General features: G+C 18.6%; 4 protein-coding genes across 4 annotated transcripts; 1 reads left to right on the forward strand and 3 right to left on the reverse strand.

Moving 5' to 3' along the window:
• Positions 1-521: 521 nt before the first annotated feature.
• Positions 522-2,609, reverse strand: SRAE_X000203700 (Eip93F; the record flags this gene model as incomplete). Its single annotated transcript, XM_024643263.1, has 3 exons — positions 522-1,921; positions 1,981-2,202; positions 2,243-2,609. The coding sequence occupies 3 exons, from the start codon at positions 2,607-2,609 to the stop codon at positions 522-524; spliced, it is 1,989 nt and encodes a 662-aa protein (XP_024499508.1).
• An 8,503-nt stretch (positions 2,610-11,112) lies between these two features.
• Positions 11,113-17,129, reverse strand: SRAE_X000203800 (Hypothetical protein; the record flags this gene model as incomplete). The annotated part of the gene is made up of 3 exons (XM_024643274.1): positions 11,113-11,346; positions 11,397-12,695; positions 17,100-17,129. 3 exons carry the CDS (start codon positions 17,127-17,129, stop codon positions 11,113-11,115), a joined length of 1,563 nt encoding a protein of 520 aa, XP_024499509.1.
• Positions 17,130-19,850: 2,721 nt separating this feature from the next.
• On the forward strand, positions 19,851-20,922 carry SRAE_X000203900 (Hypothetical protein; the record flags this gene model as incomplete). The annotated part of the gene is made up of 2 exons (XM_024643285.1): positions 19,851-20,039; positions 20,089-20,922. 2 exons carry the CDS (start codon positions 19,851-19,853, stop codon positions 20,920-20,922), a joined length of 1,023 nt encoding a protein of 340 aa, XP_024499510.1.
• Positions 20,923-21,016: 94 nt separating this feature from the next.
• On the reverse strand, positions 21,017-21,624 carry SRAE_X000204000 (Calmodulin-like protein 3; the record flags this gene model as incomplete). Its single annotated transcript, XM_024643296.1, has 3 exons — positions 21,017-21,136; positions 21,196-21,522; positions 21,571-21,624. 3 exons carry the CDS (start codon positions 21,622-21,624, stop codon positions 21,017-21,019), a joined length of 501 nt encoding a protein of 166 aa, XP_024499511.1.
• Between the last annotated feature and the right edge of the window lie 3 nt (positions 21,625-21,627).

The raw sequence follows: 21,627 nt of genomic DNA on the forward strand, positions 1-21,627 counted from the left end.
ATGAACCAAATAATTTCCGTTAATGAATGCTTTTAAAAATATTAAAATATTAATACTAACTAACCCATCGACCCTTTTATATATTGTCATTTCCTCTTAATTAATATTTTAGTTTTGAAATGATCTTTGTAAAAGTAATAAATACATCATTAAATTTTTAGTAAAGCAAAAATTTTCATTACAAAAAGTACATTATTATAAAAAAAAATTATGTCTAAAAAAGATAATTATTTATAGAAATATACTTCAAAATATTTTTAGAACATAAAAATATTTATGAGAGTAATTATATTTTGTAAATGGTATTAAAAATAACAAAAAATAACAACAGTGTTTCATTTTAATAAAAAATCGTGTCGTTTGTCATGATATTCTTCATATAACATATTACTTTATAAATAATTTCATTATACAAAATTGTTAATACGTGAAAAAAAATATTAATATTGGTATTTAATAGCAAAAAATTATATAAAAAAAATGAATATTTAATTAAAAAAAAATAAATTGTAATATATAATTTATTTATTAATTGATGATTTTGGAGCTATTGAAGCAAGAATATTTTCTGAATTCCTTGATAACATACTCCATGAAGTAACTAAGGATGTCAAAACATTTGATGATGATTCATTGTTAGATGATGTATCATTTTTTTTTTCAACTATTAAATTGTCTTTCTCCTCAAGATTATATTCATCAAAACTTTTTTGTCTCTTTTTAATTCTTAAAAGATTTCTTTCTTTGACTTTATATTCTAAGGTAGAATGTGGTACTCCAAAAAAACTTCCTGCCCTATGAACAGACATTTCACCACGTCTTACAGATTTTACAGCTTCATCTAAAGCATCTTTGTCATATTTTCTATATTGTCCCCTTTTTGGGCGACTTTTTTTTAATCCATCAGAATTTGAATTGTCACCATTTTCACTACTATTTCTTGATGTACTTCCTTCACCAAAATATGTTTTATTAAAACTATTTTCCCTACTTAATAAACGTTTATCATTATCATTTCTTTGTTCTATTCCTGTTGGCAATATTGATGACTGTAAATTATCAATTTCTTTTGCATTATTTAAACTATTATTCGGTGATTCTTTTTCTTTTGGACTTTTATTAATCATATTTGCGACATTTATTGCTTTATTTGTATTAAACAATTTTGAAAGATAAATCTCTGATTCTGTTAATGATCCTAAAGAATTTTTTTCATCTTCTTTACTTTTAATATCATCATTATTAATTTTTCTTTTCTTTTTTCCAATTATTAAAATATCTTCAGGATTTGATGTTGCTGATTCTAATTTATATATTTTATTTCTTAATGTTGAACGTGGTATTCCATAAACAACAGATGCTCTACGTGTACCTAATTTTCCTGATCGTATATCATTAACAGCTGCTTCTAAATCTGATTGTGTATATGTTCTTCTATTTGCAGCACCTCTTGGTGAACTCCATTTATTAGTAATTGTATTTGTTGTAGGTTTTTTTAATATTTGTGATTGTAATGTATATGGAAATAATGATAAAGCTCCATTTTGAATTAATTGTTCTTGTAGTTTTAAAGATTCTGTAATTACACTATTATTATCATTATTATCAACTATAGTAGAATTTGTTGGTATACTATTAATATTTAAAACAGGTAATTTATTTTTATTACTAAGATCTAATGGTTCATCATCATTAATTTTTTTTTTACTATTTATTTGACTAGAAATAGTATTATTTTGAATATTTTTAATGATATCATTTGTTGATTCTTTAGAAATATTTTGTTGTGGTAATATACTATATTGTTGAAGCAATGGAAGAGAATGAATATTATCTTGTCCCATATTTGTCATCATTGCTTTCATCATTTGAACAAAATATGACTGTAATTGAATATTAGCTGCAAATGCATTAAAAATTTCTAAAAATAATTTTTTTATAATTTTGCAAAAATTTATACTTTTTTATTTTTATATTTACCTTCCTCATGATTTTTTTGTCTAGAACAATTTTCTATAATTGTTTTAGATATTCTTTCATCAGCGGATATTGTTCCAAGATTGTTATCATCAGTATCTGGTGTCTCTTCATCTTTTGACAAAGTACATTCTTCATTTAATTGCTCAACTGATAATGACGATTGAGATTCATTTTTATGTTGAGTTAAAGTCAAATGTTTTAATATTTCATCATTTGGAATATCTAAAAAAAAAAGAATCATTTTTTTTTTAATAATAATTACCATTTGCGTTACTAATACCATTGCTTATTTCATTTTGTTTAAATAAAAATGATAATAATGTATTATCAAACATAGAATTTGGTTGAGATTCTTGTGGTGAATGTTTATTTGTTGATTCCTGAGATAAAGGAATAACCTGTGATTGAGTTGTATTATTAACATTATTATTTTCATTTATATCATTTTCGACACTAGTAATAGATTGTGATTCATGTATATTATTATTTGTATTCATAATTTGTTCAAAATTTTCAATTGTTAAAGAAATAGAATTAGGAGGCCCACCTGAAGGAAGCAAAGAAATACAATCTTTAGTTAATTTTTCTTCTAAAGATTGATTTGTTTGTTTTGACGTAAAATCCATCATTTGTAAATAAAAATATTAAAAAAGTTTTTATATAAATGATTGGATAATTTTTACGTTATTAAAATTATTTTTTTAGAAAATATTTTATGGATATATGATTTTCTTTAAAAATTTTTTACAAAAAAATTTTCTTAGAAACTAAAAATAATAAAAAATAATTTTTTTTAATTTATAATACAATGAATTGTAATTTATAAAAAAAAATAATAATCATAAAATTTAAGTAAAAGGATAACAATTGTTGATACAGTATCTAATCTTTGGTCATATTGTTTCATTTATAAAGAATAATAGAATATAGTTATAGTTACCTTATAAGAATAAATTATTAAAATGAATATCTTTAAAAATGATATTATATTTAAAAAAGTATGAACCGCCTTTTGACAAAGTATATTCCGATTGGGTAAAACAAATTTATTTAACAAAAGTAGCCAAATTTTTATCTATATTATATATATTATATATGGTAAGAGAAAAAATATAATATGGATGCTGTATATCTTTTTTAATTGTAATTCAAGGTTTTAATAAAAACTAAAAATTTTTATAATTTAAAAATTATAAAATAATTATTATGGATTAGACTTTTGATCGAAAAGATACTTAATTATTAAATATACCAATGAAAGTACAATAATTGGAAAAAGAATGATTAATATTTTTCCACGCCTTATAATAAAAGAATAAAAGAATATTTTAAGATCCAAATTAGGTCAGAAAAAAGCATGAAAAATTATTTCTAAATTTACTCTGTTTTATTGAAATGCAATTATTAATAGTACATATAAAAACATCTAAAATTAACAAAAGAACAAAATTTAAATCCATAATTGTAAAGGAATGGAAAATGTTATTAATAGACAATTAATTTTAATAAACTTACTAAGAAAATATAAAAAGAAAAAAGTTTTAAAAATGACTTGCATGCAATTTCTTTTATTTAATTAAACATCATTGTTTTAAATTATCAAAAGATATAAATTTATAATTTCTAATTTAATCAATCTGATTCAAATATATACATACATTTTTATTTAAAATAAAAAAAAAATAAAAACATAATATTTAGATAAAAAAAAGTGATGTATTTTGTTTTGTACTAATAAAAATTAAGAAATATTTTAATTTACCCATTATAGATAATTTCTTAAATATAAAGTAAGAAAAACAAATTCAATATTATTTTGATATATAATTTATAAGTTAGAAATATATAGAAAATTTAGTAAATGATCAGTTTTAAGAAACAATTATAGATAATATAAAAATAGTAATTAGTACCAAACAAAATTATAGGTTTATAAATAATAAAAATTTATTATTTATGAGATTAATATGATATTTTGGCATAATAAATATACCTTTCACTTAGTCAAAAATCTAAAATTACCTTATAAAAAATAAAGTTATGACAAATATTCATCTTAAAATAATTTTTAAGTATGTTTTTTAGTTAATAATAAAATTTAAGATAATTAAAAAAGACTCTAAATATACTTTTTATTTTTTGATTGATCATGCCATTATTGTTATCTAAGTATAATTAAACTAAAAAAAAATAAACATTATAATAAGTAAGTATTAAGAATATATAAGAAAAAAAAAAAAGAAAAAATTGATGAGTATCATCAGTCATGCAATAATATTAGATGAAGGTAATTTTACCTGTCTATTAACTTATTTTATTAAAACAGTTTTATTGTCAGGATATTTTAAACAAAAAATGCTTTAAAGATATAAATAGTATATTTATCTTAAGATAAGATAAATAAAATATAATTTACAATGATATGTAAAAAATTAACAATTATATAATGATATAAATAAAAGATATTGTCAAATAATTTTTACTTTTTTATTTTATTAAATTCTATTTATAAAAATTCCATTTATATGGTAAAAAAAGTGTTTTGTTATATGGTATATTTTTTTAATGTCAATAATTCTATATTATTTATTTAATATTTGATACAATTTTTAACAAAATTCTTTGATAATTCTTATTAATTAAGAATATTTGCAGAAACAAAAATTTAATATTTTATGATTATCGAGATGTAATATTAATTATTAATATCATACAATATTTAAATTTTTTTTTTTAATATAATTTTTCTACATGTTATTATAATTTTTTTAACATGATTTTTGATACACACAGTAGGATAAAGATAATAATTTCCCAAACATGTATATTTATTAATTTTACTAACTACAATTTTTGTCCAACTACCTGTATGTATACGTATATTATTTGGTCAGAATAAAATTATTATATATTAAAAACATATGTCATTTAGATAGGCGTATATTTTAGTTTATTATTTGGAATAAAAAAAAAAATTTAAAATTTAATCAAAAGCATTGGCATTTGGTATAAGAAAAAGGTATGTGTTGCCGAGACAACGATGATAGTAATTTTAAAATATGATATACCGCAATACAGAAATAAAAAAAAAGTATTTGGATTAGAAAATTTTATTAATAAATTATTAAACATTGGTAATTTAAAGTGAAATAGTAAATTATAACTAAGATAAACCAAAATGATTTTATTTTACAAGCTAATTGTATACTTAGGTAAGAAGCAACATTAAAAATAAATAATATTTATTAGTAATTATGTTAAAAGATGCAATAATTAAATCATTAAATATGATCATATATATCAAATAATACATAAAAATTAATTTTAAAAATTTATGTTTCTGCTTTATTATAAAAAAAAAATATTAAAATATTATTTGAAAAATTTTTATTTAATTTATTACATCATTATTTTAAGAAATAAATAATGTAAAATATTTTAACAAAAAAAATTTTGTTAACAAATTTTTATGTATTATAAAAAAAAAATAATAAAAAAAATAAAATTGTTATTTTTTAAATTAATAAAAATTAAATTATAAAAAAAAATATAATTTTATCTACCATACGAGTACTTTACAATGATCCTTTTTTTTAAATTTTAAAAGTTATATTTTGGCATTATATTAATAATTTATTAATTTATCAACCCACTGCTTTTCCTTGTGACTTAAAAAAGCATAAAGATTTGATACTAATTAATCACAAAATAGGAAAGTGAAGGGAATCCTTGACAAATTATTGCTTACATTCACACCCAGTTAAATAGTCATAACACATTTAAATTTATTGCCATGGTTAACATTTACAATTTTTAGTTTAGATTTTTTTATATAACAAAAAAAAATCAGTAATTTGGTGGTAATTAAAGTATTCGTTAGGTAAAAAAATAAAATGTTGGGCGTAGTTAAAATATTAAAAAAAAAAGAATATATATGTATATATAAATATATATATATATATATATATATATATTTTATCATAACAGTTAATGTTTTGTTTAAATACACTTTTGGCCGGGTATAATATAATAAATGTAGGTAGATATATTTGGTAAAAAATATTAAAATAGGGAATACAAAATCTTTTTATATTACACTGATTATCCTTCATCCTAAATATAGTTTGATAATGGAAGATGATCATTTAAAAAGAAGGATCTTTTCGGCTTTATTAAAAGATTAAAATGGAGAGATTTTATTAAAATTAAATATTCAATATTTAATAAATGAAAAATGATTTATAAAGAGCTTATATTTTTTGAAAAAATGCTTCAAAAACCCAAAACAAAAATTTGATATATATTAAATGTACATAAATTTTTATATGTTCCTTAACTTTATTTAGAAAATATTTATAGTTTTTTAATATAAAAGTATTTTTTTTTTTTTTTTGGAATACGATAGGAAAAAAAAAGCAAACAGTCTTAAAATATAATACACATGATTTTGTTTTTCAGGAATTACAATGAAAATTAACGAATATTATTGTCTTCTTAATAAGGTTATATTAAAATGTCGTTAGGCACATACTTTTGACATACCAAAATAAAATATTTAGATAATGTACAGGTTAGAGAGCTAATTTCCGGCAAACAAAAGTTGTTACCTACTAAATAAACGATAATGGCACATTGAATCTTACAAATTATATATTATATATATCTATATATATATATATTTAATAATTTAAATTAAAATTATTGTTACCTAACTTTTATAATGATCACTACTTTTTTTTTTATATATAAAAATAATTAAAAAATTTTATTTAATAAAAGCACAAAAAACTTTTTTTTTAAATAATAAAAATATACGTAAATTTTTTTACATTTATAAAGAAATATGTTGATTTACTTAATTGTAAAAAAAAAAGTGTATTTTATATAACAAGTTGTGCTAATGGAGTATTAATAACAATGTGAAATAATTAAATGCTATTTAAAGGTAGGAAAAGGATACAATTTTTCTCTTTATTAATATTATTAAGTTGAAAACCAAAATTTTACTTAAATTAACACTATATTATAATATAAGCTCTTTTATAATGTTAAACTTTAATACCGTACACTAAATTAATAAGCATTAAAGAAAACTAGAAAAGTTTAAACACAAAATATTTGTAAAAAGTTTTCTCTAAGGGTTTCAACAATTAATTAATATAATATTACCTATATAATCGATGTAACAACTACTACATCATTTTACCTTCCTCCTTAAAAATAATCCATATAACGAAAATTTTTGATTAATTTTTATTTTAAATTATATTAACCCTTAATCTTTAAAGACAAAATATATATTCTAAGATTTCTTAATATTGTTAGATAATTTATATATATATCTTCAATATACCAAATAACATATATTATATAAAATAAACCAAAAAATAAATTAGAATACCTTTAACAATTTTTATTTAAAATGTTTGGTATTTAATAAAATAATATATATATATATATGTATTTTTTTTTTTTGTTAATTACAAATGAAAGTAAAAATAATATTAAAAAAAAATATCTCTTGTTTTAATACTTACACATTATCAATATAGATGGATTTAAGGTAAAAATATAATATGATTTTTTTAATCTGGAAATCTGATTTTCATGATGTTTAACAATCCTATGGTATAAGGATAACATTTTTAATACATATATATATTAATAACCTATTCTAATACTTTAAAGTTGATATTTTAATAAAAAAAAATTTTAGTTTAATTTTTATTCTTAATAACATATGTTTTGAAATTGAAATTAAAATAATAAAATAAACTACGTATGTTTAAGTACAATAATATTTGGATAATTTTTTTTTCTATTACATATAATAATAGTAGAAATTTTTGAATATTATAAATAGCATCTTTTAATAATTTATAATGATTATGTGTTATGGTATATCTCAAAAATTTAATAACAAAAAATTGGTAAATTTACGTTTATATAAAATTTTTAATAAATTATTATATTTAATATGCTATTTTAATTATTAATATTAAAGCATATAGATATTTATTTTATAAATAACAATAAAAAAAATTAAATTCAAAAAAAATTTTTTTATGTTATATAAGGATAACAAATATTTACTGCTTAAATAAAAACTATAGATATTTTTTTTTAAAAAAAAATGCTGGATAAAATATATATATATATATATTACTATAGTTCAACCATAATGAATAAGGTGTTTAATTAGAACCAATGATATTAGTTATCGTTAAATTTTATTGTTCTTTAACATTTAAAAAAAAAAGTGTTTACGTTATTATTATTCTGAGGTAAAATAATCTGTAAATAAAATTTTGATTCAAAGTAATTAGTAAAAGTTATAATAATTATTATTAAAAATTATATAAATTAAATATAACATATAAATCTAAGAAATATATATACGTCTTAATATTACCATACTATTAGATAAATTTTACTCATATATTTTACTAATTACGTTTGTTAATTACAAATTTTATTTTAAATAAAATAAATAAAGTACTTATTAAGGATAGTTTATATGTACAAACTTAATTGTAATATTATAAATAAATAAGTTATATATACCTAAAAGTGTTAATGTGAGTTATCAATTGTTATTATTATTGCGCAACATGTATAAAATTTAATTTTATAAAATTTATCATTATTTCTTATTATTATAAATAAATAGATATGATATATGTAAAGAATTATATAAAACGGAAGTTTCTTTTAAATTTTTAAAAGTAACTATATTTTAAATCTTTTTTATTATTATTAATATATATATTATGTAATAATTATAAAAAGATTTTTATAAATAGTTTAATGATAAGGTCATAGAGATAGGTAACAGTAGATAAATTTATTAAAACTATCTATTTTTAATAACATCAAAAACCGATAAAAATGTTTTTTTCAAAATTTCATTGTATTATAATAATTTTACATGCAACATTTTATTTATAGGTAAAAATTTTTTTAAAACAAAATTATTATTTAGATATAATTATATTAAAAAATTTTTAAGTCAATTAAATTTAGCTTAAGTACTTTTTTAAAATTAAAAAAAATGCACAAAAATGTACCAAAAATCAATATTAAAATTAGATAATTATTTTAAAAAGTTATTATTATTAATAAAATAAATCAAGTTTAGTTAAATATAAAAAACCATTTCGTATAAACAAAAAGTTTGTTAACCTACGTTTAATGAAATAATATTGTAGTCATAATAAGCTAATGTTTGGGAAAATTAAGTAATTCAAATTATTTTCCAATAATTTTTTTCTGTTTTTTTTTAAACCTTTTATATAAAAAAAAATTATTCAAAATTTTATTCTTATCAATTAAAATTTATTTATTATATGTTTCATCAGTTGTAATAATTTTAAAAAAGTTTCTAAATCATATTCTTTTTTAATTACTTTTTTTTTAATTTATAAAAATTTAAATTTTTTTAATGTAATTTTAAAAAAATAATATTGTTTGCTTCATTTTGAATTTTTATACAAACAAGTTAAATATTTCTGTTATTATTTATGTTTAAAGTTTTGTGAACTGTCTTTTTATTATTTAAAAAATATATTAAAATAAAAATTTAAAACTTGTATTATGTAAAATATATTTTCTTCATAAATATTATTTAATAATCTAGGACCAAAAATGGTGTAATAAAATATTGACAAAAGAATTCATATTTTTCTCACAAAAAAAACATACATAAATATCCAAAAAAATGTTAATTTTTTAGATATTTAAAAATTAAATAAATTTTTTGAGGTAATTTAAATATAATAAAACTAATCTTATTAAAGTTAAAAAAGAAATAGAGCAACAAAAAAATATTGTAAAATTTTTTTTATATAACTTACAAACATAAAAAAGATACTGCAAAGTAATTGGTTAGTTGTGTCCAATAAAAACTGTATGATTTAAAAGTATTACTGTAGTAATAAAATAAAAAGAAAGTAAATTAATTGAAATATTAATACTTTATTTTTAAAATTGAATAAAAGGTATACAATCTTACCTTTGAAGAGCAGAAAATACTTTTAAAAAAGTCTAAAAGAAATGACTTTCAGAAGAGATATGAAATATCATCGGATCATTCTTTGCTTTTATATGGATTTTCAAAACAATGAAGATAAAATTAATGTTTTTTTATAGAACATCGTATTCACAGGATAATTGAAATTTTCTCACGTCAGTTTAATTTTTTAAAACAAAAAATTATTGCTTATCATAATTAAATTATTTTACATTAATTTTTTATCTTTTGCAAATTAACTTTTCATTGGACTAGTTTGAGAACAAAAAGTAAGGAATTCCATAACAAGGTTGCAATTTATATTTTCAATTTTATGCCTTACATATTGTGTTTTTTAACATACCTTATTGTTCTTTTTCAATGTTATATATAATGTAACAATTTATTTTTTTTTTATTTAATATTTTTTCCTCATTATTTGTAAAATAAGAATCTTTACATTTATTAAATTTTTAAAAAATAAATTTTTTTTTTGTCTTTATATAATATTATTAGAATATAAGAGAAAAAATAAAATACGATTGAAATTTTTTTCCATGCATGAAGGTTAACATTTAATTTAAAACTTTAACATTTTTAAGTTTTAAAAGTTATATAGAAATATTTTTATAGTTTTTTGTAACAAAACAATTATTTTTTTTCTTTTTGCTAAATTATTTCTTAATAATTGCACTACAAAAGTTATTTATATAATATGGTGATATATAAATTTTTATAATTTTTAAAAAGAAAAAAAAATTAATGCATAAGATAACAAAAATTTAAAATTATGTTTTCTTTTTTTTTTAAATGTAACTTGATATAGGTAAATGTCTTTTTATTAATTGAAAGATTAAATAAAAATTTTTTTATTAAAAAAGATTTATCAAAATTTAGCTTTTGAAGTCTTAAAATAATTGAAATAATTTTTAAATATAAAATATATTAATAGTTTTATAATAAGAGTATGTTGAAATTTTATTTCACTATTATATGGAAGAAACAAAATACACCTTGTATGTTAAATATGCTTGCTAAATAATATTAAAAAAAACATTACATTCAAATATAATAATTATTGAATGAATAGTTTCTATTCCATTTTTTATCACATTTTATTTTGTTTAAGCAGATCCAGAAGCTAATTGTGGGACTGGTTCATCTACTTGAAACAAAGCTCTTTGAAACATTGGAATATCATTATGAATAGTTTCTGTTGGATCATCATTTGCGACAGCAACTCTAACTGGGAACATATCATTTGAAACTTTTGGTTGTTGTTTAATAGTATCGACAATATTTTCTCCTTTATTAATTTTAATATCACCATTAGAAACTTTTATTACTTGTTGTTGTGGCTTAAATATATCATTAAAATGTAAATAAATAATTAAAAAAAAAAACATACCAAGTCAGGAGTTTTAATTTCTGTTATTTGTTTATTCCAAACAGCATCTGATGGTTGTTGGTCAGACATATCTTCGTTTACACTAATTTTTGGTAAATTTTGTACTTCTGGAATTGGTTGTTGAAATTGTTGTTGGAAAAATGTTTGTTGATTTGGTTGCCATTGTGGTTGTTGCCACTGTGGTTGAGGTTGTTGTGGTTGTGGTTGTTGTTGTTGTCCCATAAATATTGTTGGTTGTTGGAATGCCATAAATGGTGGTTGTTGATTATTTTCATAAAAACCTTGTCTGTTATAAAAATTATTTTGTTGATCCATTTGAGCTACCATTTGTTGTTGGCGGGCAATGGCATTATAAAGTGCAGCTTGCTGAATTCTACGAGCAACAATATCTTGGATAATTTGACCAAAACGTCTTCTTTGGTAGTCATTAAATGCATTTATTTCACCTGATTTATCATCTTCTTCAGAACTTTGGAAACGATTCATATATTGTGGTTGAGGACGATTCCATGTTTGGAAAAATGGTTTATTATCATCAGAAAATGTTGAAATTTGTGGTGGTTCAAAAATTGGTTTATTAATTGTATTATCTTCAAATGAATCACGATCTAAACTAAATTTATTATTTTTTTCTTTATTAACATCAACTGGATCAACACGAATAACTGAAACTTGCATTGTTCCTTCCATTCCCATATCTTCAGCATGTTGTTTAATATTTTGTAAAATATTTTTTAAAAATTGTAATCTTGGATCATTACCTAATTCAATACTTGATTCATCAGAATCAGATAATTTAACATCCTTTGATTCAGTTGTAGGTGTAAGAGTTGTTGTTGTTGTTGTTGTGGTTACAGTTGCTGTAGTTTGTTCAATTTTAAGATCTCTGTCATTTCTCCATGGAGAATTATTAATTGGAATAATTCTTTCACCAAATTCATTTGATCTTCTTAAAGAATTAAAAATTGCTCCTTCATTATTGTAATTTTGTTTATCAAAACCCATTTTATGTTTTAATTCAGCCCATCTAAGTTTAAAAAATCTTTCATCTCTTTGTCTATTGTATGCAATCTCTGAAAGAGTAAGTGTGAAAAATGCTATAAGAAAAACAGCAAGAAGCCAGATCAAAGGTGTTTTAAAGCTTGATTTTTTTTTAATTATTATAGGTGATCCCATTTCTTGCGATATTTGTTTAGCACTATAGGATGGTGGTGGTGAAGGTGGTATATCTATTGGAGTTTTGACAGGTGCTTTTTCATCCATTCCAACAGTAAAGACGTTCATACTAGGTTTTACAATCTAAAAAAAAAATATACAAAAATAAGTTTAATAAATATAAAAATATACGTAAAATTTATAATCAATGTTATTAATAATGTCAAAATTATAAAGTATGTCAAATAAATAGTTATTATAAAGTGATTTATTGTAATGAAATTTAATTACAGTTATTATTTCGGATATATATGTATATATTTATCATTATAAAAATAATAAAATACTTTTGTTAAAAAATTTTTCTATAAAATGATTCATAAAGCTGGATTATATAGTGGTAAAAAAAAAGAAATAATATATTTTTTGATTACAAAAAATTACCAAAAATAAGTATGAAATATAGTGTAAAAATAATTATAACTAAACATTTATGTCTATAATTGTTTATAAGTAACAATTAAATATTTAAAAGAACTTATTAATGTTGTGTAAAACAATAATTAGTAAAAATGATTTTTATTAAATAAAGTCTATCATAATAAAATTTAATTCTACAAAAGGTGTATTGAATAACATGTCGTTAAATAAACAAAAAGAAAATTATATCCAGTTAAGCTTAAATAATTCTAAATCTGATTATTTTTTATTAAAAGCAGTTATACTTTTATTTTATAGTAAAACTATAATATAAGTTTTCTTTTTATTATTATTTTGAATAAAAAAAAATAAATAAATAAAATACATTAAGGAACATAATTATTGTCAGTTATTTAAAATGTCATTTATTAACTAGTTTAATATTATATACACAAATGTGTTATCCAATAATAATTAATTAAAATACAATTATATGGCTATATACAAAAATAAAATGAAAAATATATTAAAAAATATATATATATATATATATTATAAATATAATTATATAACACTTGAAAAACATATTCAAAATTGAACAATGATTTTAAAATTTTTATGAACATTTTATATATTAATAAATGCATCACTTAAGTTATTCTATTTAAATAAGAAAATATCTTTTCTTTTGTTATATTAAGTCCAAAGACAATTTCACGATATGGCTAACTGTTGATATTAAGATAAATCGATGAATAGTTGATATTATTAAATATAATATAAGTCGTATAAATACTTTTTTAAAGAAGATTTAACATATTCTTATTATAAATCTAAGTATACCTATTGTAAATTTTGACATTTTTTAAATAAATAAGGTTAGACCTATAAAATCTTATTAACAATTACTTAATAATATTATTGTTCTAAAAGTAAATTTAATTTATAGTCATTTGACAAGTTAATATATATATATATATACAAAAAATCATTTGTTTTTTTTTTTTAATTACATATATATAATTTTAAAATTAGAACAAAATTTTTAATAATAAAAAAAAATTTTAATACTTTTATTAAATTAAAAAAAAATTATATTAGTGTAGTAATTAAATTTTATAAATTTAATACAATTTATAACTAGTTATACAATTATAAGAAAAGTTACTAAGTACAAACTTAAAATGTTAAAAGTAGTATAACTTAAATAATAAATAAAAGTATTGAACATTAAAATTGCGTTTTGTATCAACTACTTAATACTTTTCTAATTAAGCTAAATAAAATTTCATTGGTAATTTAAAACGATATTGATATGCCTATTATAAATATTATATAAATAAATTTTAAATAAAACTGTAAAAGGTAAATATTATCGTTAAATATATACAATAGTTTATAAAGATAAATGAATAACAAGTAAAGAAGTTAAATTAATTAATAATATTAATATTTTAAATAAACTTTTAATGCTCTTTATATATACTTCTTAAAATTTTATATTTTATAACCATTAAATATATACTTAACACTATTAAAGTAAAAAAATTTTTCATTCACCAAACAATTAAATTTTTATAGGTTGTTTTCACGTGATCATGACAATATTTTCCAATTATTTATTTTTAACAATCAAGAAATCCATTAATGTCAATTTATTCAATAGCCTTGAACAAAATTTTATTTATGATAAAATGGGTTACTCATATAAAAAAATATATAATGAATCAAAATTTAAAAGTAAATATACAGTAATTATGTAATTATGTTACAAAAATGTTTTAAAATAACTTTATCAAAATAAATTTTATTTATTATATTGTAATTCTAAGGTTGATTAAATCAAAATAATTTTAAAAAATATTAATGTATATCTAAAAGTTTTATAGTATCAAATTATAAAGTATTTTAAGCAATTAAAAATGTTTTTATAAGAAAAGTATACATAAATAATATTTAAAAAGAATAAAAAAATATTTCCTAAAAATGTTTTAAAAATATTATGACAAATAATCAAAGTAAAATATATTTAATATAAAATATAAGAAAATTCACAAAAATGTTTTATTTATAAATAATTGTACTTTAAATATAAAAATATATTTATCTTCTTTATGAATTTAATTTATAAATAATCTCATGAACTAGTTTTACCTGACCTACTCATGGTAAATATATATTTGCAATATATTATATATGTATAAATATATTTCTTTTATTTGAAAAGATATCTTTTTATAATACAGATTGATATGCGGGATGCTCTTTTATTTTAAAAACCAAAAATTGCAGGTTTAGATGGTGACAATGTTTTTCTAAATATTTTGTAGTCCAAACAAATATGAACCTGTTATTAAATGAGAAAAATTTAATGTTTACAAAAATTTAAAAATACTTTACAGCATATGATTTATTTATAAGGAAAAGTTAACCTAATGTTATTTATACATAAATTATACAATTTTATCAAAATATAAAAAAAAAGTTGTTTACAATTAATGTAACTTTTGAATAATTTGACAAATTAAAAGAAAAAATTAATCCATTCCTATTAATTGTAAATTATGTATTTATATATAATATGACTTTCTTTTTTTTTAAACAACTAAAAATTTAGCTAATCAACATATTAATGAGTTTTTTTTTCTTTTGAATAAAAAAAAATATTAAAAAGTTCAATGTTGATGGAAAATAAGAAATATTTATAGAAATTTATAAACTAACAACAATTATTCTACAGGCACTTGATCATTAAACAAAAATTATACACTACCATAACAATTGCTCTTCTTTTATTTGCCCAATTTTAACATTATCATTTTATATCTTTTTTTCTTTTTCTACTACAATTATTAAAAAAAAAAACAAGTTGGAAAAATTTTTAATACATAATTTGTGGAGTAAAATGTATGTCATGAAAAGAGGATAGAAAAGAATTTAATATTTCATAAATACTAAAATTATAACTATTAAAATTAGAATAATTATATTATTAAACATATTTTATCATTTTATAATGTAAAAAAAAATAGTAAATTTAAAGAAATTTTCTTATTTTAATTTGAAAAAAAAAATTGCATGAATATATAAAACTTTCGTGAAATAAATAAAAAAGTATATAGTACTATTATTTAAATCTTTTTTTTCAAAGTTTAGTTTATAAAAGTTTCACGTATCTTGAATATTTATATTTAGAATATTTTAAAAAGTAACATACTTAAAGAGAAAAAAAGTAAAGAAAAAAAAAATTACAACCTAGGTAAAAAATGAAGTTGAATAATATTAAAAGTAAAATTTTGACTTTAATTATGTCTTTTTATATTGTAGATAATGACAAGAAACTAGTGTGGCAGATCTAATAAATTATATATTTTAAAATTTTTGTACTATTTTGATCTGTCATTCTTATTTAAATTGTTCCTAATAGTAATATAAAAAAAAGAAGTTTTTATTAAAATAATTTTAAAATTTTATTAAAAATATGACAAAAGATAGCATAAAAAGGAAAAGAATATTTTTGAGATGACATTTTATTTAACTGTATTGTGAAATAAAAACAGGTTTTCAATGTTTATCCTTGAAAAACTTTTATACACTCAAATTTGACATTTTATAATAGTTACCATCATAATATAATAAATTGAAAAGATTAAACATTTCTAATTGTTTCATTAGCAATAGTAATACAAAAATATGTCATGATATAGATTTAAATGTTAGCTATATTATTAATTATATATAGATGTTTTCAACTTTAATATATTTCATAATTTTTAACGGTTACAAGTTTTTATAAAATTAATCCAAACAAAATACACATAATTTTTTTTAATTTAATATCAACATATGATTAAAATGTAAATGATAACATTTCCAACAAAATATCAATGTACCAATTAAAATTGTTTAAACAAATTTTTCGTAAAATTTTTTTTCTGTAAATATTATTTGCATAGAAATATTTACAATAAATTAAAAATAAAAAATATCTAAGAAATGTATGTAATAATACTTTTATAAAAATATATCCTTTATTCCTTTTTTTATTGTAATTTTATAAAAAAAAAAAACATTATGGTAACATTTTTAAATGTCAAATTTAAATAACTAAAATATGTTTAAGCTTACCTTTCGATTTTTTGATGATGAATTTTCCATTTTCAAATATTGAGAAAAATGGTATAAATAATTAAGATGTTTTTTAATAATAATTTTTAAGAATATGTAAAAAATAAAGTTGTTTGTTTTTAATTTCTAAAATTAGTAACATATAAATATTGGTAATTTGCTGCTTAATTAAACAAAAAATTATTTTTAAAAGAAAATATAACTATAATTATGTATAAACTAAAAATTTTAATGTTGTAAACAAAAATTAATTTTCTTTTACATTTATATTATTGAAGAAATTTTTTTAAAGTAGAAAAAAATATGTTTATAATTTGTATAATAATTAATTTTTAAGAAAAGGATTAATTAAAAAAATAATTGTAATATTTTTTTAATAAGAATCCAAACAATTTTAAAATATAACCTTGTATATAAGTTAAAAAAAAAAACTAATTAAGTGTAGAAAAATATTTTATGTGTATTAAAAAATTACAATGATTTGTTCATTGTAATAAAAATGTACAAATAAACTATAATGTCTTTTTTTTGTTAATTGTTGTCATTTACAATATACATTTAAACTATACTAATAATAATGTTTATAAATTAGAGCAATATAGGATAAACAATTTATAAATCGGTAAATTAACAATAAGCGCTGATGCTTTTTCATAAATTCTATAATATATTTAAATATATCTACATAAAAGTAGGTTACTAGTTTTAGATTTTCAATCACAAAAAAAAAGTTTAATAATTTACATGATAAATAGTAATAAACAGTACTTTTATATACATATTAAATATTAAAATGAATAAAAAAAGTGAGAAAAAAATTAAACCTTTTGTGTATTTTTATGAGAAATTATTATTTTATATATATTATCAAATTAATATAAAAAAGTTTATTTCATTTTTTAATAGTAAAAATTTAAATTAATTCAATAAAAATAAAAAAAAAATTCTTTATTTATTGGTTAAAAAAAACTATTTTTATATAATATACAATTTTGTCTCCATAAATTTTATAGATAAAAATCAATTACTATTGAACATTTTTTTTTGTCAAAGTTTGTCAAATAGATATTTTTTATTTTAATCTTCTAATGTATAATCTACTACTTATTTTTTTTAAAATAATTATCATGATATTAAATATTTTAAACAAATATTTATATTCTTAATTGTACATTTGATATTATATTTTAACAAAAGAAAGTATAAAAATAAAATGAAAACATGCAAAAAAGAAATTTTAACTTTAATTTTTTTTAAAGGTTAAATTATTTTATTATTATTTTACAAAAAAAGAGAAAATTTAATACAAATTTATGTTGTTATAATTGTTGAATGTTAAAAAACATTTTTTTTTTAAATTTAGTAACATAAAATATTGTACTTTTAATGTTATTTAAGATTCATTTTGTTAAAAATAATTGTAAATGAATTTTTTTTTTAACTTATGAAAGTGTAATATTGATAAAAAAAATTATTTCAATTTTATTAGAATATTTATAAAAAAAAACTAATGTAAAAGGTTTTGTTGTATTTTAATTTACAGTATTATGAACATAATTAACATTGACAAATTTATTAACATTTAAAATTTATCTTTTTTGTCGGCATATCTTATAAAATTATTGTATTAATTTTAGTAGTTTTAAATATATAATAACATAGTCACAATTCTAATAATAAATAAAAGTAAACCGATTGATGAGTGTCAGAAAAAAAAAGGAAAAGGAGACATAAACCAACAAATATAGAGAATAAATTTGATTGGTTAATTAATGCCGGCATAGAGAAAGTAATTTAATTTAACAATGATACTTGATAGATATAATATATTTTTCATAATTCAATGTTAAAATATACAATTCTTCTTTTCTTATATTAGTTTTTTTAATAAAAATTTTTAAACATTTTATGCTTAATCAAATAAGGAACATATGTTTGAAAAAACATCAAATTATTTAAAGATTTTTTTCATTATCATATGTATTAATTTTACCCAACAATATGTTGAAAAATTTTTTTTTTTTCCATCTATCAGAACTTAATTTTTTTACTTACATATGTCGTACTTTTTAGCTCTTCACAAAATTTATTATCTTTTTAGGCATTACATACAATATGTTTATTAATGAATATGTACACATATGTTTCCTTATCATTTATATTTTATTTTGCCTCTTTTTAAATTTTCTTTGATAATGTAATCTTTTACTTATTTTATAACTTAACATGTCAATAAATATATAAAGTTAAAGTATTATAATGGCAAATAATGATATTTACAGCTTAAAATATGTAAGTTAAAAAAAAAGAGTTATCAAACGTCAAAAAAGTTACAGTAATGTAAAGTAAATGGATAAGTATGAGAAATTATTATATATTTTTATCTTTGGGTAATATTTTAAATGAAATGATATATAGTCACTTCATAATCTATCTTAATTCACCGTTTATTTTATTTGACCAATATATTATTATTATTATTATTTCTCTTATCCATTTGCTTCTTTTTCTTTAAAATGTCAAGAAGTTGCGTTTTTAAACCTTAAAGCATCTTTATTATTTCCTTTCATGATGATATAAGTTAAATAATGCATAAAGTTAATATATTATTATTTCCAGCCATTAATTTTATATTACTCTATAAAAATATTGCAATCTTTTATTTAATTTAAATATTATGTTTTATTAACATCTCTAAAAATGAAATTTTATTTTAATTATATATATTTTTTGCTATTCAAAGTTACATTTATGCTTCTAATAAATGAAAAAAATGAATCACCTTTATGGATAATAGCAAAACTTAAAAATATTGAGTGGAGAAGAAGTTGCCTTTCAACAGAACGATGTGCTGAACCACGATTTCAATTGATTACATCACTTTTAAATGAATTTGAAATGCATCGTATAGATTCACCAGTTAATGTTGAAAGTGTTTTAGTAAGTTAAAAATTAATGATTTATATATATATTTATTATACATTTAAAGATTCGTGAAATAATATTAAATGTCTTTTTTGAAAATGCTCATCCCGAAAATGTTTTACTAAAAGGTTATATTGTTGGATTAGATCCTTTATATAAAATTCCTAATGAATGTGATAAATCAAATGAAATATTAGTATTTAAATTACCAAATCAACAAAATATATCATTTTCACAATCTACAGTAACTGTTGAATTACAGGGTCGCTGTTTTAATGCATTTGTAGAAATAACTAAATATCAAAACATTTGTCCATGGTGTTTAGATACAAGTTTAAAAATTGAAGATAGAACTGAAATGTTAAGTAAAAATTCTTCTATACTATCATTTAATAATATACCACTTACTACAGAAATGTTGGTATTTTTTGGTATTGTAATACTTATTATGACAACGGGTTGTAGTGTTTGTTTAATTTCTATCATCATTACCAATCACAAACAACATGTCAAAGCCGAATCACTTTCTATGTCTAATAATCAAAAATCTGTTAATACATTAATTAATACATTACCATCTCATCCTACGCATTACACGAATACTTCACAAATAAATAATACACTTGCAAAAAAACCCTTATGTTTTCCAATAGAAAGTACCTATGAAACAATTGATACATGCGAAAATGGGATATACAAAGTTGAACCAAATAATAATGATGAATATTTAGAATATTGGATGAGTAACAATATAAATCGAACAATTTATCCAATAATTCATAAATTAGAATTTTCACAAAACACAGAATTTACAAATTCTGGTACAACAACATTTGATCCCAAAAAATCTACAAATACTACTAGAACAATTCCAGAATTTCAAAATTCATTTATTTAATAAATAGCGACACAAAATGATTTACCGAATCTAATTACCGGTTTATATTTATATGCAAACAAACAAAAAAAAATGTATATATTCATTTAACAATCTAAAATATTTTTATCATTTTGACAAATTCTTCATAATCAATAGATCCATTACCATCAACATCCACTTCTTTAATCATCTCATCAACTTCTTCTTCACTAAATTGTAAACCAATGTTTATCTAAAATTAAATAAATAATTATATATATATATCATTAAATTAAATCTTAAAAAATTCACCATAAAAAATTTAAATTCTGATACTGTAATAATTCCATTACCATCTTTATCAAATACTTTAAATGCTTCCCTTACCATTTCTTCATCTGTCTCTTTCATTATTTTTTTCATCATAACACAAAATTCTGGAAATTCAATAACACCATTTCCATCAATGTCAATATCATTAATCATTTCTAATATCTCTTGCTCTGTTGGATTTTGGCCTAAAGCACGCATTGCAACTCCTAATTCTTTAATTGATATAGTTCCACTACCATCTTTGTCAAATAACATAAATGCCTCTTTAAATTCTTCAATTTCCTGATTTGTCAACTGACTAATAATCTAATATTTAATGTTAGAAAATAAAATTTATCATAAAAATAATGTTACCTCTTCTGATTCTCTTAAAAGAGTATGATAAGTTTTAGCCATATCATAAGACATCTT

Source organism: Strongyloides ratti, scaffold srae_chrx_scaffold0000004, assembly GCF_001040885.1.
Source record: "Strongyloides ratti genome assembly S_ratti_ED321, scaffold srae_chrx_scaffold0000004".
NCBI lineage: Eukaryota > Metazoa > Nematoda > Chromadorea > Rhabditida > Strongyloididae > Strongyloides > Strongyloides ratti.